General features: G+C 37.8%; 1 protein-coding gene across 2 annotated transcripts in view; it reads left to right on the top strand.

Annotated features, from left to right (window-relative positions):
- Npat (nuclear protein, coactivator of histone transcription) overlaps positions 1-22,180 on the top strand; it is a 29,387-nt gene extending 7,207 nt beyond the window's left edge. Inside the window, exons 7-17 of one of the 2 annotated variants that reach the window (XM_050119427.1) lie at positions 749-836; positions 1,475-1,566; positions 1,647-1,734; positions 4,308-4,404; positions 5,612-5,740; positions 7,965-9,602; positions 13,261-13,376; positions 13,456-13,564; positions 19,335-19,395; positions 19,492-20,623; positions 21,853-22,180. In XM_050119427.1, coding sequence (XP_049975384.1) covers positions 749-836; positions 1,475-1,566; positions 1,647-1,734; positions 4,308-4,404; positions 5,612-5,740; positions 7,965-9,602; positions 13,261-13,376; positions 13,456-13,564; positions 19,335-19,395; positions 19,492-20,623; positions 21,853-21,930 — 3,628 coding nt within the window. In that variant the 3' untranslated portion in view covers positions 21,931-22,180. Of the gene's footprint in view, positions 1-748; positions 837-1,474; positions 1,567-1,646; positions 1,735-4,307; positions 4,405-5,611; positions 5,741-7,964; positions 9,603-13,260; positions 13,377-13,455; positions 13,565-19,334; positions 19,396-19,488; positions 20,624-21,852 lie in introns of both variants that reach the window. The other variant, XM_050119426.1, reaches the window with a different exon arrangement.
- The last annotated feature ends 4,605 nt before the right edge of the window (positions 22,181-26,785 follow it).

Below are 26,785 nucleotides of genomic sequence, written 5' to 3'. Positions count from 1 at the left end.
ACCATGTGGATATTCTTTAATAGCTAGTGTGTTTCTAACCACTGATCCATTTCTCCAGCCCCTATAAGTGATTTTTATCTATTTGATCATCTGTCAACCAGTAGGTTTGGGGTTTTTGGTTTTTTGAGTTTTTTTTTGTTTGTTTGTTTTGGTTTTTGGTTTTAATTAAGACTTTTCACTGTGAGCACTCTCTAATTTAAGACTTGACTATTACAAGCTTCCTTTAATTAAAAGTCTCCTTTATTACAAGCCTTCTGATTTAACCGCATAAAACAGTAAAATATTTTCAGAAACTTTGACCATTTTATTATAAAAGTTCATGAATAATTAACTATTTTTCTATAAACCCTCTAATACAGCTGATCTCATTCTATCATAAGGTAGGTAATGGAGCTGGGTGTGTAGCTCAGTGGTAGAACACGTAATTAGCATGTGTGAGCCCTAGGTTAAATCTCCAGCAGTACCAAAGGAAGAAGAAGAGGATAAAAGTAACAAGAGTTCATAGACTTGACCACATAGCTAATTTTGTTTAAGTTTTGTTTTTGTTTCTTTTTTTTTTTTTTTTCATCTTTGTAGTTGGTTGTTGTTTATTAGAACTCAAGTCCACTACATTTGATCTATGTCTGGTAATGCTTTCTCTGTTCTTCTAACTTTGTTTTTATGGGAAGAAAAAAATATTAACTCAAGATGTATATACGTGGTCTGTTAAATATAATAGTAAAAGATAAGCTCTTAAAATGTATTTCAGTGAATCACAAAGGAAGAGTTTCACATCGTCTGGATCTCATTCTTCAATAAGGAATTTACAAGATCCAAATGCATTTGCAGTAGAAAAAGTAAGTGACCTTCCCAAAGTTTGCAGCTTGAAATAGTCTCAAATTTAAAAACACTGATGTATATCTAAATAGTTATGTGTGCTTATGAACTTTGGTATGAATCTGAGAACAGAATTGCATATTGAATAGAGAATTGTAACTGTAAAGTTATACTTAGAGAACACACACATGCCAAATGCACCAAGTAAAAATTCTTTGTGATTGCCGGATTCTTTGATTTAATTGAGCGTTTTACGAGGATCAGATAATGAAAGGCATTGTGAGACAAAATAATGTGTAGAACTGCGTTTTAGATGTACTGAAGACCAAGTTGGTGAAAGATCTGTGACAACACTTCTGAATTGCAAAACATTGTTCAGGACTAAATGTGGAGGGAGGCATCAGAACTTGGGTTTCTACCTGCATTTATCATAACTGTCTACTGCTGTTTTTGTGACATTTTTGCTTTTTCATTATTTATTTAGAGATGGGGTCTTGTTATGCTGTTTAGATTGAACTCAAACTCCCGACTCTAATTTTAATCCTACCTCAGTCTCCCAAGTTGCTGGGATGAAAAAGCATTCTCTCTGGTTTGATTTGGTTTTCAATGATATAATATTTTTTCCTAGCCTTTTACTAGTCTTGATTTTCTTTTTCAGCAAATGGTTATTGAAAATGCAAGAGAGAAGATATTAAGCAACAAATCTCTTCAAGAAAAGCTAGCAGAAAACATAAATAAGTTTTTAACTAGGTGAGCTATATGATTCAAAGCTCTGGTTATTTTTGCCCAATCACCCAGCTGCACTAATCCTTTTCCTTTCTGTGTTGCAGTGATAATAGTATTGCTCAAGTACCTAAGCAAACAGACAACAACCCTACTGAGCCAGAAACTTCAATTGATGAACTCTTAGTGCTTCCGGTATGTGTAGGTGTGTGTGCGTGTGTGTATGTGTGTATGTGTATAGGGATATGAGTGGGTGAGAGAGTTTTGGAGGATTGTACAATTAGAACTAAATGTTATCTTGGTTTTATTATAAAATCATTGCTAAATATTGTATGTGTAAAATCTAATTTATAATAATTAAAATAAAATTTTTATTACATATGTAATCTGTTTCTGAATATATTTGAGCAGTGAACACATTTCAAAGACTCACTTATTTAAATAGTAAAAATGGTAAGATTTTTTTCTAATGCTTCTAATAGCTAATCTGCTTTATAGATACCAGTGCAGCTTTGTTATACCTGTAAAAAATTATTCATGGATTTTTTAGTATTTAGTACTTGCAAATTCACTACATTGGTATCTTTGTATTTGATGAACAACAGCACTCTGTCTTGTCTTATACATTGCTAGGAACTGAGAAGTCATTTAAAGATTACTGAAATAGTATATTAAATATGACTTGCATTCATCGTGTACTTTCTAACAAACTGATCCTAAATGTAGCATTTCTCAATCCTAATTCCAGTTTTCTTCCCTAATATTTTTGTCATGTTTGAGTCTTGTGTTGGTGATGTAGAATTCTCACTGTTGTTTAATGAACTTTCACTTCCAACACCTGAGGGATTTTCCCCTCTTGCTGAACTGTTTGTGGTATGTTGGTAATATTCATAATTTTGTAGCTGCTTCTTTCTGAGTTGAAGATCTCATTTATTTTCTCTATAAAGTCACTAATTAGCTTAATTTGTGTCATATAATCTAGTTTGTAGCATCTTTGTATATTCAGTAATTGAGAAATTGGTTATCTCTTCCTGGTAGCGTCTTTGTTGGTTTTATGTGTCTGTTCATACTTTTAAGGCTTCCATCTCTAGTACCTCTCAAAGGGGGCAACCAAACTATGACAGCAACAACACCAAATCAAACACAATACCAAAAAAAAAAATCCATCCTCAACTAAAGCCAGCTCATACATCATAAAGACCATAGAACAGAAATGGACAAAACTAATGTGGTGTGTTACAAAGTTAAAAATTAGTAAAGGTAAATGTGACAATAATAAGCTAGTGGAATGAAGACTAGAGCAAAGGAGGGAAGGAAAGGTTAAATAAAAGAATGGGAAAGAAAGTTATTAAAAAGGAGAAGAAAGAACTAGTGATTAAAAAAAAAAAAAATCAAGCCAGCCCTGGTGGCACATGCCTTTATTCCCAGCACCCAGGAAGCAGAGGTAGGAGGATCTCTGTGTTCAAGGTCAGGCTGGTTTAAACATTGAGTTCCAGGACAAGATAGTCGAAATACTACTGAAAGTATTATTTATTTAAAAAGGAAGCAGTAGGATGTGGAGCTGAATTATTGTAGCAACTTATTTAAGGGTAGTATACAACTTAATCTGTGGGATAGAAGTACAGAGTGGGAGTCTCTTCAGAGACTTATGTTTCCTATGATTTAGGCTAGTCCTAATCCATACTGGATAAATGTCTTAAACTAATAGAGCTGTCTTTACTTCAGTAGCTTCCCTTAGTCTGTAGGCTAAATTTTCCCACTTTATCAATTCATATACCCTACAGTGGAGTCTTTGGAGTCAGGGAAGCAAACCACACTAAGATCATACTTTGAAAACAATAGACATTAAATATCCTGCCAATGTGACCATGGACATGAAGTAATTTGCTGAAGCTTCAGGCTTCTTAGTTCTTACCCAGTGAAACGCATAGCAGAATGGTTGTTTCCAGACAACCCACTGTCTTCAGGCAACAGTCTCTGAGCTATCAGGTGATGATGGGCTTGCCTAGCCACAGAGAAGGGGACTATCGCCAGTTATATCTTTCGATGCTCAGACCGAACTCTTCCTTTCCCTCATTTCCATATCTATCTTCCTTATCACTACATCTCCTTCCCTCAGCTGTTTGACCCTGGGTATGTGGGAAGTTGATTCTAGGTTCCCTGACTTATTAGCATCCCTTGTTTTCAGATCTCAGGTTGTCTCAAGATTGTGTCCACTTACAGCCCTCCAAGACAGGGCAGGCAACAAAATGGGCGCCTTCTCCAGTGCTAGCCTGGCACAGTGAGGATTCACTATGTCAGCAACAGTCCCAATAGCATTTGAGGATGTTGAGAACTGGGGTTTTGTCTTGTGGCTATGTAAGACTGCCAATCTCTCTTTCACCCTACCACATGGCTTTCTCTTTGAGTGAGGCTGTGTTTTTCCCTTTCCCAGTCACCACTGGAGCATGTGCTTCATAATTCCTTTATACTGTATCACCATCTGTCCATTCACACCTTACAGCTATCCTGTTACCCTGTTGTCCTTCCACCCATTCTTTTCAAAATATAGTCTGATCCTTCTGGTCCTCACTCTTCTCATCGACTACAGTTTCTAATCCACGAGCCCAGAAGTCTTATTTTCTTTTAGATAGGCCTGTTGTTCAAATCAAAAGTATTTTCTTGTAGGGAAATTCTCATATATAAAGATAACAATAACGTGAATAATAATCTCTGGTATTAAAGCTATATTAATTCTACTTGTTCATGACTTTATTTTTACTTTACAGAGTGAAATCCACATGTCTGAAGAAGCAATACAAGATATATTGGAACAGACAGAATCAGACCCAGCATTTCAGGCTCTCTTTGATCTCTTTGACTATGGTAAATACACCATTTACTATAGCAAGTAGACAAAATTTTCTCCACTATCTTGAATAACCTAGCACAGGATAAAGTAACATCACCTAGGGCTTTTGAAAACTTCCTGTTTCTTTACAGCAAGTAATGTATGGAGATGCAAAGGTAAACCTTTATGTTTACTTAGCAAAGTTCAATTATAAAAACAGAGAATTGGGTTTTTGGTTTTATTTGGTTTTGTATTTTTACCAGTCAACATGAGGTATGCTGGCTCTATTCTAATACAGGTAAATATAATTGAGAGACCCTAAAAGAATGTGAAGTATTCAGCATTAAAGTCAGAACAGCCATCATATCAGCATTCTCTATGAACTTGTTACGTGTGCAGATTCTTGAACCTTCCAGAAGCTCTTAATAAACGTTTATCATTCAGAACCAGCGTTTGGGGTGGAGAGATGGCTCGTGATCTGCTTTTCTAGAGGTCCTAAAATAAACTCCCAGCAACCACATGGTGGTTCACAGCCATCTTTAGTGGGATCTGATGCCCTCTTCTGGCATAAAGTCATATATACAGATAGAGCACTCATGTTAAACAAACAAACAAAAATCTTTAAAAAAAACAAAAAAAGAGCCACTAGTTGAGCTGGACAGTGGTGGTGTATGCCTTTAATCCCAGCACTCCAAAGGCAAGGCAGGTAGATCTCTGAGTGTGAGGCCAGCCTGGTCTACAGAGTGAGTTCTAGGACAACCAGGACTGTTACACAGAGAAAATTTGTCTCAAAACAAACAAACAAACCCAGCAGTTGTAGTCAGGTGTCATGACATGTGCCCATTGTCTCAGTATTCAAAAGGCTGAGAGGCAAGAGGATTGCTTGAACCAAAGACTTCAAAAGCAGCCTAAGGCAGCATAGAAAAAAAATAATGAAAATTCGGTGAGAAAAGCTTTGAATTCATATTTGTAAGTGGCGTATAAAGCAGCATGTTAACAATCTTAAGGGTGTGGCTATAATAATCTTTAGGGATTCAGAGGTAGGGATAGGAAAATCAGGAGTTCAGAGTCAGCTTTGGCTAAATAATAAGTTCAAGGTCAGCCTGAGCTACCTGAGACCCTGTCTCAAAAAAGAAAAAAGTATGACTGAAATAAAACTTTGAATAATTTATTTAAGAATGGCAGTATTCGTGCTTTTTGTAGTATGGTCACTTAATTATTTCTCTATTCTCTTTTTAACAGGTAAAACAAAGAATAATAAAAATATATCACAAAGTGTTTGTAGTCAACATATGGAAACTAATCCTAATATAGTCTTAACTGAAGAAACTAATCTAGCAATTAAAAGTTCTTTTGAAACAGAAGAATCTGGTAAGATTTTTTTTTGTTTGTTAATGATCAACTAAAATGTTAAAATTGTTTCAAAATTCAAAAGCAGTACTAATTTAAATTAGAAGTTATTCAAATGTCTACATAGTTCATTTTTATGCTTATAATTCCCTGTCCAAATCCTTTGATTAAAAGATTAATTTTTCATACTCATTTTTTCATAGGGCAGTAGACACACAATCTAATAATAAATAGATTGGCCAATGGACAAGTCTGTAATGAAACAGTTTCATTAAGGCTCAAATTCTAATGTCTGATCTATTAGAGTTTTTCAGTCATCTGAGTTAAGCTGACAGTCATAATTATTTCAAGGAAATTATACAATATATGCTGATGGTCTTGAATTTGGTTATTTGTAAGTTTGTAGGTTATCCCGCATCCCTGCTGTCTTTATTCAGAGCCTTTCAGTTATGTCTTTCTTGGAGTACCAACATAGCATAGTTAGTCCATACATAGGAAGCACTTTGTGAATTAAAGAAAAACATGAGTAAATCAGTATTAAAATTTTAAAATATAGAATTTTTTAAAGAAATTTTGTCAAGTATAGCACAAATTTATAGAAGTACATAATAAAATTGTATTAGCTTTCTGTTATGAAATCAAATCAAGAACTTGCCTCTCAAGTGAGAAAAGGGTCTTTGCCAGCACAACAAATAGTCCTTTCAGTCCCTGGGTCTCTGTTCTTCAGATAGTCATCATCTTCGCTTTTCATAATTTGGTAAACTTTATGCCTTTTTCAGCACCAGCCACCTCCATACTTGTCTCTCTACAAGCTATGCTTGATCATCATTTTTCTTTACCTGTTTTGATTGATTGGTGATTTTTTTGTGACAGGGTTTCTCTGTGTCGCCCTGGCTACCCTGGAACTTTCTCTGTAGACCAGACTGGCCTTGAACACAGAGATCCACCTGTCTCTGTCGCGTGAGTGCTGGAATTAATGGTGTGTGCCGCCACCACCTGGCTCCTTACCTGTTTTTAAGTGAAATGAGTAATGGCTTCCAGTTTTTTCACATCTTGTCCTCAAAAACTTGTTTTGGAATATCTTTCGTTGAGTTCATTGTTAATAACAAAGCTCAACTTTGCATTTCTTAGGCTGAACTATATTTGTGCATTTGTTTGTGTGTTTGTTCACAACTAAAAGATTGTTTCACTGAAGCTTTAGCATAAGCAAAATAAAATTTGTAATCCTGTCCTCAGAAAGTCTTACAAATTCATTAAGAAACCTCTTTCAGGTTGAAAATTGAGCTTGTGCAAGAGTGTTTATGTAACCTAGTACTCAATTTAATCTTTAGCACTGTTTTTTTTTAAAATATCATTTGTCCTGTATTTGTGTGGCCTAATATAATTTCCCCTAATCTCTCCCTCAATATAGAATTAAGTGGGCTCTATACACTATATGTTTTTACCAGTTAGATAATTACAGCCATTTTTCTGGATTTTCCCCTATTTCTTTCCATATTTGTTCAAATTGTCTCAATTATTACGTCTGTAAAATTCACTGTATTGATGCTACATTGTTTCCTCTTAAAAAGATTTTTTTTTAATTTCTTTTTGGCCTTTTTCCTATATTGTATTACAATTTTCTATTCTGTGTTTTTTCCTAGGTATTTTAATCTCTATAAGATCATTGAGTCAATTGTTCATATTTGCATTCTAGAAAAATGTGTATGGTTGTCCTCAGTAAATATGTTAAATGTTAAAATGTACACAGAAATCGTGTTAATTGAGCAAAATGATCTTGGTCTCATTTTACCATTAAAAATAAATCAGGCAAATAGAGTCAGTAGACATGGCAAAATTTGAAAATCCCATCATTCAGGAGGCTTGAAGTGAGAGAATCACTGCAAGTTCAGGGCCAGTGTGGGCTACTTACATACTGGGACCTGTCTAAAAAACACCGAGAAGAAGAAAAAAGTCTAGATAGGGAAGCAACTATTTCCATTATTGTTTAGAGCCAGATTAGGGTATTTTGTCTTCTGGTGAGTACTGGATGTTCTTAAGCCTGTGTACATTTTCCTTCTTTGGCGTCTGTTTTCCTAGAAACTTGGAAACAATCTGACATTTGTTAATTGTGCATCAGTCTTAAACTTAACTGTTAAGCCAAAGATTAGTGTTTTCTTGGCAAAGTAGGTTGTACAGGAAAAATGGCTGCTTTCAGAAGCTAAACATACTCAACGTAACTTTCCATCACACTGGTGTTTTACAGATGGGCAATCTGGTCAGCCTCCCTTTTGTACATCCTTTCAAAATGAAGATGTATTATTAAGTGATTTGAAGAATGGTAATAGCCACGATGTTCTTCAACAAGAATCCCAGGAAAATTTCTCCCAAATAAACACTAACATTCAAAAAAAGGTCTTTAAAACAGCTGTACCTGCTGAACAGAAGTGTGCCCTTGATATTACCTTTGAGTCTGTGTCTAATTTGAGTGACTTTAACCAAAGAGGAGGCTCTACTGAATGTAATGACCATTGTTCTGAGTTATACACCAGTCAGATGCCCACTGACACTGAAAGGGCTGTGGAGGTTGAAAAGGATTCTTTGTCTACAAGTGTGCTGAATGAACCTCAGATACAGCCTGATCAGCCTGATATGCCAGTGACGTCATTTGTGTCCCTTGGTAGTGAAGCCAATGATGAAAACTTAATTCTCTCTGGGAAAAATACCCAGCTTTTGTCCCAGGATACTCCATTAACTGGAAAGCCATCTAAAAGTCAATTTTGTGAAAATTCTAACAATATAATAAAAGTTAAAGCTAATTCCCATGGTTCCGAGTCACTAGAGTCTTGTCAAACTCAAAGCAGTAAAATTGAAACTAATGGTGTATCATCAGTTGCAGCACAGCCACTACCAGATTGCCAAGATAATTCTCCATTGCAAAGTAAAGCATCACCTGGGACTGTCGAAAGTTCAGGTTTAAATGTATCTGAACAAATAGAAATTCATCTTGAAGAATCAGTCCCTTCAGATAAACAGCTATCTAATGGTTCAGCATCTGTTGACTTGAATCATATGGAAAACAAGCCTGAGACCCTTAAGTCTAAGAACTCTCAAGAGCCTTCCTCTTCTGTGAAAGATGGAGATACAATTTTTCTCTCTTTGGGTGAACACAACAGCTGTGAAGAAGTTGCACTGGTTCCCCGAGAGGATAATCCTGTGAAAAATAATCATTCGCTTCCTTCAGAATCTGGTGGTTCAGTGGGAGGGTCTCCTGAGACCCAAAGTACTGATGGTAAGCCTAGCAAAGACTCAGTGGAGGTGGATGCGTCAAGTATTGTGTCTCTCAAAATTATCATTAGTGATGATCCATTTGTTTCCTCAGATGCAGAGCTTAACAGCGCTGTATCTAGTATCAGTGGAGAAAACTTGCCAACGATAATTCTGTCTTCTAAATCTCCTGCCAAAAATGCAGAATTTGTTACATGCCTGTCTTCAGAAGAAACTACAAGTGCTGTTGTATCTGTGGAAGTAGGGGATTCTGGCTCATTGGAGCAGAACCTTGTAGTGCTGAAACCTGAGGAACCTGTGGTAAGCAATCCTCAGAGTGAAGATGGCATTACTTTTTCAACCAGTGTTGCACCATGTGTTCCTAAGGACGGAGGATACATACAGTTGATGCCTGCCACAAGCACAGCCTTTGGCAATTCAAGTAACATTTTGATAGCTACCTGTATGACTGATCCAACAGCCTTGGGACCAACTGTCAGTCAATCTAATGTAGTGGTATTGCCTGGGAATTCTGCACCTATGACTGCACAGCCTCCTCCACAGCAGTTACAGACACCACCAAAGTCTAACAGTGTATTTGCTGTCAACCAAGCTGTGTCACCAAACTTTTCACAAGGTAACTCTAAGAGCATATTGGAGGTGAGCTGGGGATATAGTGGTGGAAAAGCACTTGTATAGCATGTGCAAGACTGTGGACTGTATCTCCAACACTGAATGAAAAGTGATACGTGTATGTGTGTGTAATTTATATGTGTGTGCACGCATTTTGGAGCTTCTCTGGATTGCGATCTTAATTTTCTTGTGTGAAGTCACTGACTAGGAGATAATATAGATAATTCACATGACAAAATACCATACAAATAATTGCTTATGCCTTTCTTCCTACCTAATTCAGCCAGGTTTTGTTTAAATCTGGTAGGCTATAGCTTTAATTTTTTTCTGTCATAGTTTTTTGTCTACAGCACTAAGCTGTGAAAAAGAAAAGAACATAATTCATTTCATAGCTGTAAAAATATTTTAACTCAATGTAGCAGGATATTTCTTTATTCTTATTATAGTCATAGTTTTTGTTTTTTTTTCCTGGGGGGTAGGGGAGTTTTGAGACAGGGTTTCTTGGTATAGCCCTGGCTGTTTTGCAACTCATTCTATAGACCCACTTGACTCTGCCTCCCAAGTGCTGGGATTACAGGCGTGAGCTGCCACCACCTGACCCTATAGTAAGTTTTTAAGGAAATTGTCTTTTAGAGAGACTTTCAAGAAAACCTGAATTCTACTAAAACTCTTTGTCATTTCTCACATTCTGTTGCTATTTAGAAATGATTCTTTAGAGGCTCCACGGGGGCTCTTATCTTCATTGTATGCTGGTTTACATACAGTTAGTAATTGACAAGCTTATATCTATTGGTTTATGTTTTTTAGAGATAAGAATTTACACATGTTCTCCTATATCCCCATGTGTACTGATTTATAGATTATTTAATTATTATTAACTATTAAATTTGGTGAATAATTTAAGAACTATTTCAAATGAGGTAAAGAAGAGGCCAGAACTGTTGCATAATATGAAGCTTAGACAAATGAGGTAAGATTTGAAGCCAAGGGGAGTAGAATAAATATTCGTGGATGTTTGGGAAACTGGCAGGTTTGTGTGAAAATAAAATCAATCTGACAGGGATAGTTAGTGTCTTAGGAAAAGGTACATTCACACCAGGACTAAATAACTAAGCTTTTCTTGTGGCTGACTCCTAAGGACCATGTACGCGCTATAATTTTCCCTTGGTAGTTTAATCTGGTCACAAAAGTATATCGTTTTTGGTCAATACCATTAAGATAAAAAAATAGTTAAAGGCTGTAAATTCTCACTTGGAATCCAAGTTTTCTGATACAAAGTTCAAACATGAGACATTGACTACTCAGTGTCTAATTAGTTTCAGTCTTCTTCGTTAGAAGAATCAGTATGTAATGGATCTTCTAGCCATAGCCTAGTCTCGAACTTAGGATAATATATCTTAGGATAATATATCTTAGGATAATATATCTTAGGATAATATATACCTTAATATTTAGACTTGCTTTTTCTTAATTTCTCAACTTTATTACTGTACTTAATCAAAAATTTATAAACAAGATTGTCTTAATTAGGGTTACTCTTGTTGTGATGTAAACACCATTATCATTAACAGCTTTGGTAGGGAAGGGTTATTTCAGTCATTATGCCATAGGAAAAGTTAATCATTGAAAGAGGTGAGGGCAGGAGCTCAGGAATAGATGCAGAGCAGTCCTGAGGGCATAGAGGGCTGCTGCTTACTGGTTCCTCCCACTCTTGCTTATGACTTGCTCAGTCCGCTTTTGTTTGTTTATTTATTATGTATACAATATTCTGTCTGTGTGTATGTCTGAAGGCCAGAAGAGTGCACCAGACCTCATTACAGATGGTTGTGAGCCACCATGTGGTTGCTGGGAATTGAACTCAGGACCTTTGGAAGAGCAGGCAGTGCTCTTAACCTCTGAGCCATCTCTCCAGCCCCTCCGCTTTTTTTTTTTTTTTTTTTTTTTATAAAACCCGGATCGATAGCTTGGCAATGGCACCACCCACGATAAGTTGGGCCCTCCTGTGTCAGTTACTAAGAAAATGCCCTACAGGCTTGCCTACAACCCAGTCTTAGAAAGGCAGTTTCTCAGTTGAGGTTCCCTCCTTTCAGATAACTCTAGCTTGTATCAAGTTGACATAAAACTAGCCAGCACAGTCGATGCCTTGTCATCTTGACACACAAACACATTACTGTTAAGCCACAACTTTTCTTTTTCTTCTCAAAGATCACACATAAGTATCAACATTGCAGTATAAACATTCCAAATTTTAAATTATAAAGTCCCACGATCTTTAAAAATTCATTCTCTTGTGGTTGGAGAAATGTCTCAGTGGTTAAGAGCACTAGCTGTTCTTCCAAAGGACCCAGGTGTAATTCCCAGCACCCACATGGCAGCTCACAACTGTCTGTAACTCCAGGGGTTTGGCACCCTTAAACAAGCATACGTGCAGGCAAAGGATAACATTTTTTTAAAAAAATCTTTTTAAAAAATCTGTCTTCGAAAGAGGCAATCTCTTAAAATTCAGAGTCTTTCAACTGTGCTCTTATCAAACCAAAAATAGTTACTTACGGAGGGAAGAACAAGGGCACAGTCACAGTCTGGACAAAGCAAAACCAAACTCAACAATATAAATCATTCACTGTCTGATGTGTGAGATTCACTCATCTTCTGGGCTCCTCCAGAGTAACACAAAGAACTTGGGTCACTTCTCAGACTCTGCCCTCTGTAGCACACACAGCTCGTTGTCTAGGCTATGGATGGCTCCACTCCACCACCTGCTACTATTCTTGGTGGTCATCCCATAGTGCTGGGGTCCCTGCCTACAACTGAGTTGCACTTTCAACGACAGCCCCTCCTGGGCTCTTTTCAGGGACTTCAGCCCTGCCATACAGTGCCAAGCCTCAGCTGCTCTCCATGACCCCTTGATGCCTTCAAAATCAGTACTGCCAGGGTGACTCTTACTTACACTACCAAGATTGGCTACCAGTATGAAGTACAACCTTGGCTGCTTCTGGAACACAGCTTCTGTGTGCTTAACCCAAGGAAGTACTTCCCAGAAGACTTCACCTCAGTGATGCTAGTCTCTTAGTCACAACTGGTTCTTCAGCACCAACTATCCCAGCAGAGCAAAGGTTTTACTTGAGTACTTCTGGGCTCTTGCTAATCACAGCCAATTCTTCAGCTCCAGGTGACCAGACACTACAGATTCTTCACATACAAGGCCCAATACAGTGTTTGCTTCCCTCTGAAACTTAACAAGTCAGGCCTTCATCATCTGCACTGTTCTTAACATTCTTATCTTCCAAGCTCCTAAAGAACAGGTCACTGAACTCTTACTATCTAGCCCAAAGTTCCAAAGTCCTTCCACGGTCCTCCCCAGAACGTGGTTAGGTCTGACGGTAATGCTCCACTCGTAGTACCAACTTCTGTTTTAGTTAGTGTTAGTGCTGTGATGAAACACCATGACCAAAAGAAACTTGGGGAGGAAAGGATTTATTTCACAGTTCTGTATAGCAGTTCATCAGTGAGGGCAGGAACCTGGAGGCTGGAGCTGGTGCAGAGATTGTCAGGAAAGAAGATTTGGTGATAGAATTTGCTTCAAAATACTAATGTCTTTGTCATTTATTGTTGTCAGAAGACTTATGGAAGTAAACCTGATTTTAATGAAAATTGCTTTTTAGGCTCTGCTATCATAATTGCTTCTCCAGTACAGCCTGTGCTTCAAGGAATGGTGGGAATGATACCTGTGTCTGTGGTTGGACAGAGTGGAAATACATTCTCTACTCCTCCTCAGCAGGTATGTTTGTGAACTAAGATAGTGTGGGGAAGCATTCCAACAACTGCTTAGTTAATTGTTGCTGTGTGTTTCCTTCTAGGTCCTTCATATGCCTTTAGCAGCACCTGTTTGTAACAGAAGTATTACTCAGTTCCCCGTTCCTCAAAAATCTCAGAAGGCTCAGGGACTCAGAAACAAGCCTATTACAGGTACTTGTTCAAAGAGCTTGAACGTTGTGCTTGTGAAGCAGCAACTGAATGTTTTCTTTCTTTTTTGTTTTTTCAAGTTTGGGTTTCTCTGTGTAGCTCTGGCTGAACTCAGATATCTATCTGCCTGCCTCTGCCTCCCAAGTGCTGAAATTAGATACCCAGAGAATGTTTTCTTGAATACCTTGTACATCCCTTCAAGCAAGCAGTTTTTGATTGGACAGCTTTGATTCTGGTAAATCCCTTTGCTTTGCTGAAGGCTTTAGGTTTTATCCATTGTTTCTCAGTATGGTCTTTGGAGCTGCCTAAAATCATAATTCCCATTTTTTTCAAACAATTTTGAAGTGTTTAACAAAATAAATGTCTTCTCTTGTTCCCTGCTTTTGCAAGTGGTCCTACCATCTCTTTACATGTGTCAAAAAACGGAGTTACTCTTGACACATTTCTCTTAGTTCAAATAGTCATAACTTTCACATCAGTAGTGTTCTACCCTGTTTTGTTTTTAAGATCCTCAATTTTCTTGTTCATCCTATATTTCTTAGTTGATTGACACCCCTGCCCCATACATATTAGAATATGTGACTTCCTACCTAAACAATTTCAGTAACTCCCAGTTGGTCACGGGATAAAACTGAAGCTCCTGGCCTAGGGTGGTGGCAAACTATAACCCGCACATGGGAGACTGAAATAAGAGACTAGACCAGATGGAACAAGTTAATGAGATCCTTCTTGAGAAGGGAAAGAAAGTGAAGGAATTGCTCCCTGAACATTCCCTAAGAATATTCTGGATTTCATTGGAGCGTGTTGTAATGTCTGTCATTTTACTGCCAGTGTTGTTAACTTGGAACTCCCTGTCCCCTCCCTCCTACCTCAGTTGTTTGTTTTTGGTTAGTTTGGCCTAGGAACTTTTCAGTCTTGTTAATCTTTACAGAGAATCAGCTCTTTGTGAGATTCATTCTGTATTTATTTTAGTACCTGTTTCTGCCCTGATCTTTATCATTCCTTACCATCTGCTTTCCGCATTTGAGTTTGTTTGTTTGCTGGAACCTCAGATGCATCATTGTTCCGTGACACTGTTCTTGGAGAGATGTGAACAAACATCTCCTCACCCCAGATGAAGAACCAGGAAACAGACTATAGATCAGAATCTAACTTGGTGAACCAATGAGCTCTTTTGGATTTACTTACAGGAACTTGAGTGAGGGGTTACTAGCAGCAAAAATGACTCAGACTCAAACTGTATCACCAAAGCCCACAAAAGCCTGGGTGACAGCTTACAAAATCTAGAAACCTGGTCACTCTGCACCCCCTAATAGATCTAGAAACCTGGAGTGTACTGTACAATCTATAGGCAACACAGCTGGCTGGAATCCTTTCCAGGTAACTCTGGGGATCTGAATCTCTTCCAGGCAGGTGGGCCTGTCTGCTTTTTTAAAACAGGAATAGGTTTGAGAAAGCAAAAGAACGGGTTTATTTGAACAAGTCAAATCCCTGGTGAGCCTTCCAGCCCCAGATATTGGAGCCCGAGAAGTCATGCAGCCAAACTAAAGCAAGGAGAATATATCCCTGTAGGCTAGGGGTGATGCCAGTTCCTCCACAAGCTGGGTAAAACTGGCTACTTTAGGCAGGGTCTTGGGCTACTGGCAACTTGATGGGAGGAACTGCTGCAGCCCCCATGAACTGGGCTTTTGGGCCTTTTCTTTGTTGGAGATTCTTTGAGAGAGAGGGCTTTGGAGAGAGAAATGGGGTTTTCCCAATCAAGCAGGAGTGAACTAGAGGTTCCAGCTGAACAGGCAGTTTGGCTGATCTACCTCTTCAGGCTTCTCTGCTGGTCTGTGACTGTCTCTTAGCAGTCCTTATTGTTTATGTATGCTATGCCTGGGGAGGGAATGACTTGGTGACTCTGATCAGCTTTAGTGACTTCCTGAAGCTGGTGAGTTGTTTACTTTCTGAGCCTAAGGAGATTCCTTGCAGGATGCATTTTTACTTCCCTTTTAACATCCCCTGTCTTAAGGAGCTTCCCTACAAGATGGAGGGTTTTAATCACAGAAAACAACCATACAATAACCATTAGGTTATTTATTTAGGATGTCTGATTAATGATCATTCAAAAGTATTGTTTAGTTTGCAAGTATCTACTTTCTGAGCTCAACCATTTTAATTAGCATATATTAGTTATAGTAGAATTTCTGGCAGTGCTGTCTTGGTTACTGTGAACTATCTTATGTTTGTCTTGGAGTGTGTTTCTTTTTGATTTTTCAGGACAGGATTTCTCTGTGTTAACCAGGCTGGTCTCAATCTCACAGAGCTACTGCCTCTGCTTCCTACCTGCTGGGATTAAAGGCATGAGCTGCCACCACCTGTCTGTTTTGGGGTATTTTCATTTATCAACTTTTTTTTTTTTACTTTATAAATAATACCAATCAAAATTCCCACTTCCTCCCCACTTCCCACTTCCTTCTCTTCTCCCACACACCCTATCCCCTATCCCCCTCCAGTCCTAAGAGAGAAGTCCAAGGCCCTCCCCGCAACATCCAGTCTTAGGAAGGTGTGCATCCAAAGAGAATAGGATCCCAAAAAGCCATTACATGCAGTAGAGACAAATCCTAGTGCCATTATCATTGGCTTCTCAGTCTGCCCCAATTGTCAACCACATTCAGAGGGTCCAGTTTGATCCCATGCTCCTTCATTCCCAGTCCAGCTGGAGTTGGTGAGCTCCCATTAGCTCAGGCGCGCTGTCTCAGTGGGTGAACCAACCCCTCATGATCATACTTCCTTGCTCATAGTCTCCCTTTGAGAGTTAATTTGCTGGGTATAGCAATTATAGTTGAGAATTATTTACTTGATATATATCCTTTCCTGCTTTTCTGACTTGAAGGGTGTTGTTAAAAGATCTCATGTTGTTTTGATGTTTCTGCCTCTATGTGAGTTGGTGTTACTCCCTTACAGTTTTTACTCTTGTTTCTTTGTTCTGAAATTTTGGCTATTGTATGTTGTAGAAATTGTTCTTTTCTGGACATCATTGGCTTTGGTTTTTGAGTTTTTGTTGTCCTTTATTTTCTTTTTTGAAAGATTTATGTATATGACTTTTTTGTCTGCCTGGTGTCTGTGCATGCCTGGTACCCACAGAGATTAGAAGACAGCACTGTATCCCCTAGAACTGGATGGTTGTGAGATACCATGTGGGTTCTAGAAAATGAACCCCAAGTCTTCTAGAAGAATAATTAGTGCTCCTAACCACTAAGCCACCTCCCCATTTGGAGTTCTTAATACTTCTTGTGTTTAGATCTCTTTCTCAAGACTTGGCAAATTCTTGGCTATAATTTGTTTTTTTCCCCTTTATGTCCACTTTATACTTACCCTTCATCTTCAACATTGATTGTTCTGTTTACTTTTGTGTGTTGCAGTGTTTTCTACTGTGACTTTATTTGATGATTTGTTCTTTCATTTCTACAACTTTTGTGTTATTCTTTTTCATCATCTCGATTTCCTTCATGAATATTTGCTTTATATTTTTACATTTTTCCTTTTACTGATTATTTTAAGTACTGTGGTAACTTATTTTCTTGTCTAGGTCATGGATTGATATACTTGCCTGTGTATTTAAGTCCTTAATATAGTGGTTGATCTGGTTTATTTTTAAATGGGACTCTGAAATCTTTTTAAAATAAACAGATGTTGGGGCTGGGAAGATGGCTCAGAGGCTAAAAGCACTGGGTACTCTTCCAGAGTTCCTGAGTTAATTCCCAACATGGTGGCTCAAAACCATTTATAATGAGATTTGGTATCTTCTGACATGCATACAGAATACTGTATACATAGTAAATAAATAAATCTTTTTTTAAAAGTAAATATTTAAATAGTCAAGTGAAAAAGGACCTGGGAGAGGGGATCAGTAAGAATAAAGTATATGGGTTAGGAGTATGAAAACAATAGAGGAAATTTGTATGTTAAAGTCTAGAGAAAGGAAGGACAAATATAAAACTTTTAAGTTTCACCTGACCTCCTAAAAGTACAGAAGTATAAATACTAAAAATTAATAATAACAAAAAAGAAATGAAAACATTTAGGGCAAAGATTAAAATACAAACTAAAATTGATAGAAGGATTTTTTTTTGTTTTGTTTTTGTTTGTTTGTTTGTTTTTGGTTTTTCGAGACAGGGTTTCTCATGGCTTTGGAGCCTGTCCTGGAACTAGCTCTGTAGACCAGGCTGGTCTCGAACTCACAGAGATCCGCCTGCCTCTGCCTCCCAAGTGCTGGGATTAAAGGCGTGGGCCACCATCGCCCAGCTATAGAAGGATGTTTTCAGTTTGTATTTCTTCCCGGTTGGGGAGAGCCTTCTGGTTACTTTAGTTTAGTCTATAAGGGAGCAGGTTTGCCAAACTATCCATACATCATCTTCCTGTTCTTCTTGCCAGGGTGGGGGCTGTTGAGAATTAGATTAAGACCCCTTACTGCACCTCTGTTTTGATCCCCATTTTGCTGTTTCAAGTCTGTTAGTCCCATCAGGATGTTGTGACATGTTCACCATTCTGCTGCTTTTCATGCAGTCTGAGGATCTGCTCATCTGGGTAGTGGCAGGCATGAGGAAATGGTAAGGTCCTTGTGCCCTTTTCTGGTACCTTATATATGGCCTGTTGCTCCACTCTCTTCTCCAGCTCCATTAAATTCAGCCTCCAGTTGGTACTGTCTCTGCCTGGCTCTTGTAGCATCTGGTTTTCAGAGTTGTTTGATATCACTTTCCTGGACCCAACTCAGCATAACAGTGTGGTGTGGCTGGGTATACCAGCTGGCTTCTTTATGGAAAAAAGTCTGTCCAGTCTTATTTCATGTAGCTCTTCCTTTTTTTTCCTCCTCCATTGGTGATTTTATTACTTTGGCTTTCTGCTTTCTTCCATCCAAATTCCAAGTCTCACAAGCACTACTTCTAGTTTATCATAGCTCCTTCTCTCAAGATGCTTTCTTACACTTAAGCTCTCTTGATCTAAGTACAGTTGACTTCTTTTCTCAGTTTCTTTGACATTTGCAGGTTCAGCCAACCACAGGCAGAATTTTGGAGAGTTGTAACTGCATTTGTGCTAAAGAGACTTTTCTCATTGTTTTTCCCTGAGCAATACAGTATTAGCTACTAACATGATATTTCATCTGAGTAACCTAGAGATGATTAAAGAATATGCTTAAGTTCTGTGCAAGTACAGCTCCATTTTTCTGTAAGGAACCAAGCTATGTGTAGGTGTTGTTATCAATGGGATCAGTTCACTCAGACGAACTGGTGTAGTAAGTGCCATTAAAAGCTGTAGTTCTTGAAGGCTGGATTTGTGTTGGCTTGAAATTAAGTCATTTGGTCTGTCTCTAGATTTTCTTTATGAAATGAATGAATATGCTATAGAAAATTTAAGTATTTAAAAAAAATAGTATAGCCAGGTGGTAGTGGTGCATATCTTTAATCCCTGCACTCTCGAAGCAAAGGCAGGCGGATATCAATGAGTTCAAGGTCAGCCTGGTGTACAGAGAGTTCCTGGACAGTCAGGACTGTTAATACGAAAGCACCTGTCTCGAAAAACCAAACAACCAAATAAATCAATGAATATATGAATAAAATTAAAAATAAAGAGAATAATATATCTATGAGAATGTTTTATTTGCAAATTAGCAGTCATTTAAATTTTTTCTCATGTAACATTATCATCTGGCTCATTTTTTTTTTCAGAGGAGTATATATATTCTTTCACAATTATTTTTCTTTTCTAATGAATTAACTTATGATTCCAGGAAAACAAGTAAATAATTTGACAGATTTGTCCAGTCTTTCAGGAGCATGTCATATGCAAAGGTAAGGATAAAATAATTTATACTGTAGATTATTAAAAAGCTCAAATGACAAATTTCATGTTACTAAAAATGAGATGTTATACTTTCATTTCAGTAGAACTGAAGCTTCTGATAAGAATATAGCCCCTGAACTTGGGAAAAAATTAGAAGAGGTCACAATTCCCCTCTCAGCAGAGAGGATAGCTCCTGCCAGCAAGCCATTTGAAAGTCATAGGCGTGTGCTCTGTTTCGATAGCACTGTTTCTTCTGTGACAAATACGCAGGGGCCACAGAATAAGATGACCTCCCAAAACAAAGAAAAGAAGGATACGTCCTTTCCTCCTACTGACTCAGCCATTGCCCCCTCCTCCTTAAAACCACCTTCTAATAGTGCCATTAAAAGAGAGAGAGAGAAAACTGTGCCCAAGATTTTATCTAAATCAGAAGCTGCCTTTAGCCGACACACCACTGTGAAAGAAATTCAGTCTGAAAAGAAAGTTTTCCCCACAGAAGTGGCCCTTGAGTCTTTCCATAAAGCAACAGCTAACAAGGAGAATGAGTTGTGCAGTGATGGGGAAAAACAGAAGAGTCCAGACTCTTCAAAACTGCCTGTTGGGCAACAGAATGGGAGCTTGCGGAATGAAAAAGCTATAGCTTCCCTGCAGGAGTTGACCAAAAAACAAGCCACATCCTCAAACAATAAAAATGCAACTTCTCTAGGTGGAACTGTGAAGGACCTAAAACAAGAGCAAAGTAAATCTACTAATTCTTTAATTGGTGCAGAAATATTGCAGGATGTTCCACTGCACAGCCCAGCAAATAGGATTGCTGATACTGATTTGCCAGTACCCCGGACACCTGGCTCAGGAGCAGGGGAAAAGCATAAAGAAGAACCCGCCGACAGTATGAAGGCGCCCTCTAGTAGGCGCTTTGGTGAAGATGGCAGCATGCCCAGAATAATGGTCCCTCCTGTTACTGCAGACTTGCCTGCCTGCAGCCCAGCCAGTGAAACAGGCAGTGAAAATAGTGTGAGCATGGCTGCTCATACGCTTATGATTCTCTCTAGAGCAGCAATCGCTAGGACGACAGCAACTCCTCTGAAAGATAACACACAGCAATTTAGAACATCTTCAAGGAGCACTACAAAAAAGCGGAAAATTGAAGAATTAGATGAGCGGGAGCGAAACTCCCGTACTTCTACTAAAAATCTTGCAAATTCATCAGTACCAATGAAAAAGAAGAAAATCAAGGCAAGTTTAAAAGTTTTTCATTCCAGTTCCACTTCTGTCCCTTCCTTCAGTGTTCACACTAGATAGAGAGAGAACTTAGTACTGTTTTGCTACAGCTACCTGACCAAATGAACCCTCGGGACCATACACTTAGTAGTGTTTCCCAGTCATGATATCATTCTTAGGAAAAGTGAATGTTTCTATCCTGATATCTATCACCCAGGATTTTCCATGGGAACACATAAAATGTGAAAGCCTGGGAAACTACCATTACATGAATTACCCAGAAAACACTACCTTACTTACTTTGACTTGGAGTTTTCTACTTGTTTCCCCTCTCTTCCATGGTCTTTAAGAAAAATTCATGTCCCCATGTTTTTTCTTACCATGATTGTCTTTAGTAAGGCAGTGCAAAGGTAGTAGCAATGATAAATGCATATATCTAAAATTTTACTGAGTAGACTGAATCGAAAATATGTGAGTACCATAGAGAAAATATAATAGGTGGGGAAAAGGATATCTAGGTTTTGTGCCCTGCAACTCTGAGTTTGACCTCTTGTTTCAACTGCTTGTCATCCCTGTGACTGTCCATGATTCTGTGCCTCATCATTTACCATAAAATCATACATCTTACTCTGTGGTTTTATAGTCTACTATATAGTCTACTACTTCAAAAAGTATCTCTATAGTTAATGGTAGGAACTTGGTGAGTGAGTGGTAATCTTTGTGTGTTAGCAAAGGGGTCAGATGGTAAAGGTACTTGTTCTCAAGACTGATGATTATGGAGTTTGATCCCCAGAAACCAGATGGTAGAAGCAGAAAAGCTCCTCCAAAACAGTCCTCTGACTTGTGTACTCATCTGTGTATATGTGTGTGTACAAATGTGTTGCACACATACAAAATTAATATAATAAAACAATATTTGTTAGTAATACTTTCTAAGGCCTATAGTTTTACAAACATGACCACCTTAACGGAAGCATGTTCTCGTCTGACATTCACATAACATACTCGAGATTTGTTTCCTGCGTTTTGCCTAAACTAATATTTAATTACAATTAAAGTGTATTTTAACATTGTGTTGATAAAACCTGTCTGTCTATCCCTGTAGAAATAAAATTATGACGGAATCAAAAATGATGCAGTTTAATAGTAAAAGAACTCTATATAATGTTTTAGGTGATCTGCTAAGAAAATTATCTAGCCTAGAGTTTATTGTTTTTCCTTCTCTCTTGTTTTTGTCTTCACAGAAAAAGAAGCTACCTAGTTCATTTCCAGCAGGAATGGATGTGGACAAATTCTTGCTGTCGTTGCATTATGATGAGTGAACCCCCTGATGTAGAGAACAGTAGCTGTTTAAAACTAGTGTCCTTCAGACTGTGCGTGTAGGAAATGGGATCGCGACAGACTCTGCAAACATGACCTGCACTTTCATTGTACTGAGATTTCACTTTATATCTTAAGTCATGCTGTTTCTGAAGCAGCATCCTGGTTTGTAAATAGACTTCCTTGCTATATTTTTATTTTAGAAAAAAAGAAAATGTGCAAAAATGTAAGTAAAGCCAATCTGAAACTGTACAGCTTTGACACTGTATATTGTACATGTGTATATCGTGTAGAAATACAGCTTAAGTCAGCCTAGTTCCCACACTCTTGACTTCTATGATGCCTAAGGCTTCTGGAGTAGTTTCTCATCTCCTTTGTAGGAAGATGATGGTTATTCATATAAATTACCTTCAGCCAACATTAATAAGACACTTGAATATACAGCCACTAAGTAAAAAATAATGATGATAACCACCTCAACTGGTTAATAGAATACCTAATCAGAAAGCATCAGCTTGATGATTACCCTCGGAATCAATAATTTATCACTCCTTTCTCATAAATTGCAGTAAAAACTATATTTCTGAAATTCTGTACTTTCTTCCAATCATCTGTTCTCTTTGTTTTAAAGAGATTTTTATAAACCATTTATTAAGTGTTCTGATACTTCAATTATAACAATTATAAAATTTTACAGAACATTAAGTGGTTAGACTATTGAGCCATAAAAAATTTGATTTACCTAGTAGTTGAGATTTCTTTATTGTATATAAACTTTCCCTGAGTACTAGGGATACAAAGAATTGCACTAATTCATAGAATTTTTCACATACTAGTGACCAATGCACATTTAATTTAAATCTTGTATGTAAAAGCTTATGTGGAGGATTGTCTTCTGGTGTCTTTGAAAGTCATGTCCATCATAAGATGTAAAAATACAAATCATAGTTCTATTGTAATTTAGTTGGCCCTAAAGTGGGGTGTGTAAATAACTGTGTCTGTACTTACCTATAGAGCATTGTGTTCCTAGAATGTTGTAAATACTTGTTCTCGAGGGCCTTAGGGGAGAGAGAGGTGCCTTCTCTGTGCTGATGGAGTATGTTATAGAAGTAACAGTCAAGTTGAAAAGCTGGCTTAAACTTTAAAGTAATGACAGAAATTATCATTAATACTTGACCAATTGTGCCTAGATATTGAAGTGTTTTCGTAAGTCCTTTCTGTTTAACTAAATATTAGTATATTAGGATTTTTTTTTCCTACGAGTGTATATTTTATTAAAAAGTCACTTTCTTCAACCATTTTTTGTACTGGGCCTTTAACAAATAAATCCATCCCACTGTAATAACAAAAAAGTTTTCAATATAAAAATTACGTCTTTAATTGCTAGACTTTACTGTACAAATTTATACTGAGAAATTTTTATATGATTGATCTAGCCCTAAGGAACTGAATAATCATACAGTAATATTTACATAACTCAGTTTGGGTCTCTCCTACAGTTAAGTTTGAATAAATGTATTTTCATTAACTTTACAAGTTTGAATTTATATTGACAGTCCTATTTAGAAACTGTTGGTTCAATTTCTTTGCAGGTTAGTTAATTCTCACTGTTTTTTAGGAATTCACATAATGCAGAAAATTACAGATTTTCTTGTTTAATTGAACTCTATGTGCTACATTGTGAAAATTCGTATATAAGTTAACTCGTGATTTTTATTTAATAGTTGTGTTTTTTAGTCAGTCATGTAGCTCAGCTCACTTTGGATTCATTATATAGTCAAGTGACTTTTAATTCCTGATACTCCTCTCTACCTCCTAAATGCCTAGTATTGTAGGCATGTACCACACACAACTTCTTCAGGATTCTCTTCCTTGTTCTTTGGTGGGTTTGTTGTTGTTTGCTTGTTTTATTTTTTTGAGACAGGGTCTCTATGTAGTCCTGGCTGACATCAAACTCAGAAATCTTCTGCCTCTGCCTCCCAAGTTCTGGGATTAAAGGTGTGTGTTACCATGCCTGGCCTTCAGGATTTTTAGTGAACTATCCTGAAGCACTAGATAGTGAGTCCAAAGACAGTCTGCACATACCACAACAAGAGAACAGTGTCAGGATGTTTTAATTCTCTATGCCATTCTCCCTTAGGACAAGGTCTCTCTAGGCCTGGAGCTTGATGATTTTAACCTGTGCTGACTGGTCAGCAAGTCCCAGAAATTCTCCTGTCTTCCTCTTTGTGGGACCCTCACCCCTTATTCTCAAAGGGGCGAGAAGAAATTTCCTAGCAGAATGTTTTCTCAGGAAGAATGTGGCCTTCCCCTCTCCCACCTGGTAGCATAAGGTCACTTAGCTCAGCTCAGCCAGCCAACCACCTGGTGATAAAGACGCAGAATGGGAGAAAGCAAAAGGCCTTGCACCCGTGCCAAAAGCAGCTTCAAAAAGCCTCTTTGTAGTTACACCTTTAAGCGCTTACCCCACAGAGGAGATACAATTCCTCTCTACCTCACTGCAGCGGGGTCAGAGATGGGTTCTAAACATGTTTGTATTATGCTAATTAAACCTTGCTTATTACAGTCTGGGCCTCTCTGGTGGTCTCTCTCTGGGGGTCGCAATCTGGGTACAACACTCCTGTCTTTGTTTCCCACATTCAGCAGCAAGGGTACAGGTACACAAGCCATTTTCATATGTGCTGTTCATATATAGGTGCTGAAGATCTGAATTTCCATGCTCAGCAAGCACTTAGCCACTAAGTCACCTGCTTTGCCTTCATTTCATTGTTGTTAGGTGTTACAAATAGAAAAATCACTGAGCCAATTTGTAAAGAAACGTCTGTTTACATATTCATTTATTTCCTTAGACATTTTACTAGTTTTCTGCCAACAAGTAGTTTCTTCTAAACCATATATTTATACCTTGCAAGATGGATATTCAACTAAATCATCACTTATTTCTCTAGGCTTTTATTTAACGTGTTTAAAATAGCAGTAGTTAACTTCTAAATCCATATGTAATTTGTTTGGGTAACTGGCGTGAAAAAATGGCAGAAGAATGCTTTCTCCTGACTCATTTTGCAGTGTGTTAAAATAAGCTGTCCTTTCCCATGTTCATTTGTATTTCATCCTACCGCAATTCACACTCAACAGTTCTAAAGTCCGAAAGCTTCTGACAACTAACTCCTTGTTCTCAAATTTAACTTAGAACCCACTTCATGGTAAAACATTGTCAAAGGGCCTGAGGCCTCTTACACTCTTCTATTTCATTCTATCTGAACAAACCCCAACTATTCTGAATTATTAAACACGGCTTACTCGAAAAGTTGATAGTCAAGGAGTTCAGGCTTGTATGACATTTACCTACATGTGTATGAACTAATAAGACTATGTGCATAGATTATGTTCATTGGTTGCATCATAACTCTGTTATTAAATTTTTTTTCTCAAGTATGCCATTTCTACTTCCTGATTCAGAATCATGTTATTTCAAACTAAAGTTCCATTGAAATCAATTTTCAAAGTACATTAAAGTCATAGCTTAATTGATGCTAAATAGCAAGTGGAGGTAAAATTGGTGGCACAAACTTGTAATCCTAGCACTCAGATGGGGTAGGAGCATTGCCAGGATCAAATGGTAAGCATCATGAGCTAAATATCAATAAAGTGTATATATATACACACACACATAACATTCCTTCCATGTATGCTTGCATGCCAGAAGAGGGCACCAGATCTCATTCTAGATGTCTGTGAGCCGCCATGTGATTGCTGGGAATTGAACTTGGGACCTCTGGAAGAGCAGTCAGTGCTCTTAACCTCTGAGCCATCTCTCCAGCCCCTCAAAAAAGTTTTTTTTGGGGTTTTTTTTTTTTTTTTTTTTTGGTTTTTTTGGTTTTTTTGTCTTGGTTTGGTTTCATTTTGGGTTTTTGAAGCAGGATCTCTCTATGTAGATCTGGCTGACCTGTAGCTAACTGTAGACCTGACTGGCCTGAAGTCCAAGAGATGTGCCACCATGTCTGGCACGCACTGAAGTTTTATATATCCTTTCTTCTGTAACTCCACCTCTATTTATGTAGTGCTGGAATAGAATTAGGGCTTTGGGAATGCCAGGCAAACACAACCGAGCTACATTCCAGGCCCTGTTTTCTCTTCTTGATGGACTGTTCCTTTCATTAATATATAGTGGCATTCTTTGGTATCTTATATGAGAAGCTACATCTGCTTGCTCTTAGCTTCTATTGAAGAACATATTGTTTACCATTCTGCCAGTGTTAGTCTATGAGTCTGTCAGTATTTCTCTTGTAGACAACACTTTGATCATGTTTTTAATTGAGATACTCTTATTTTTAAGTTGAAGCCATTGAAAGTTTGGGCTGAGAATTTGCCCATTATAATAGTTCTATTGATTTCATTATTTCTTATTCTAACTTTGCTGGTTTACTGAGTTGGATGTGGTCTGTTTTATTCTCTCTGGTTCTCGGTTCCTCTCGTAGAACTTACTCTTTGTCGCGCTCTCATATTTGTGACTGTTTCCTCCTGCTCTGTAGGATTCCTGTAAGGATTGTCAGTGCTGACTTAGTTGACATGAATTGCTATAGTTTATGCTCACTTGGAAGAACACTTGGAAGATTTAACCATCTACTTTTCATTGGTACTCACATAACTTTATTTGAAACCAATTTTGACTGCCCAAAGATTAAAGTTCAAAAACAGAAAATATAAAAAGCCACAGTCTTACATCGGCAACATAGTGTGCAAGTCCTCGCTGGTTGTGTGACACCAAATATGGGTCCTGGAACCAAACATCATCTGCAAGAACAACAGATGCTCTTTGTTTGGTTTTTTTGAGGCAGGGTGGCTATGTAGCCCAGG

This window comes from Alexandromys fortis, unplaced genomic scaffold, assembly GCF_014885135.2.
Source record: "Alexandromys fortis isolate MF-2015 unplaced genomic scaffold, M_Fortis_MF-2015_v1.1 scaffold_167, whole genome shotgun sequence".
Taxonomy (NCBI): domain Eukaryota; kingdom Metazoa; phylum Chordata; class Mammalia; order Rodentia; family Cricetidae; genus Alexandromys; species Alexandromys fortis.
The sequence above is the reverse complement of the archived record's forward strand: the minus strand, read 5'-3'. Positions and strand labels throughout refer to the sequence as shown.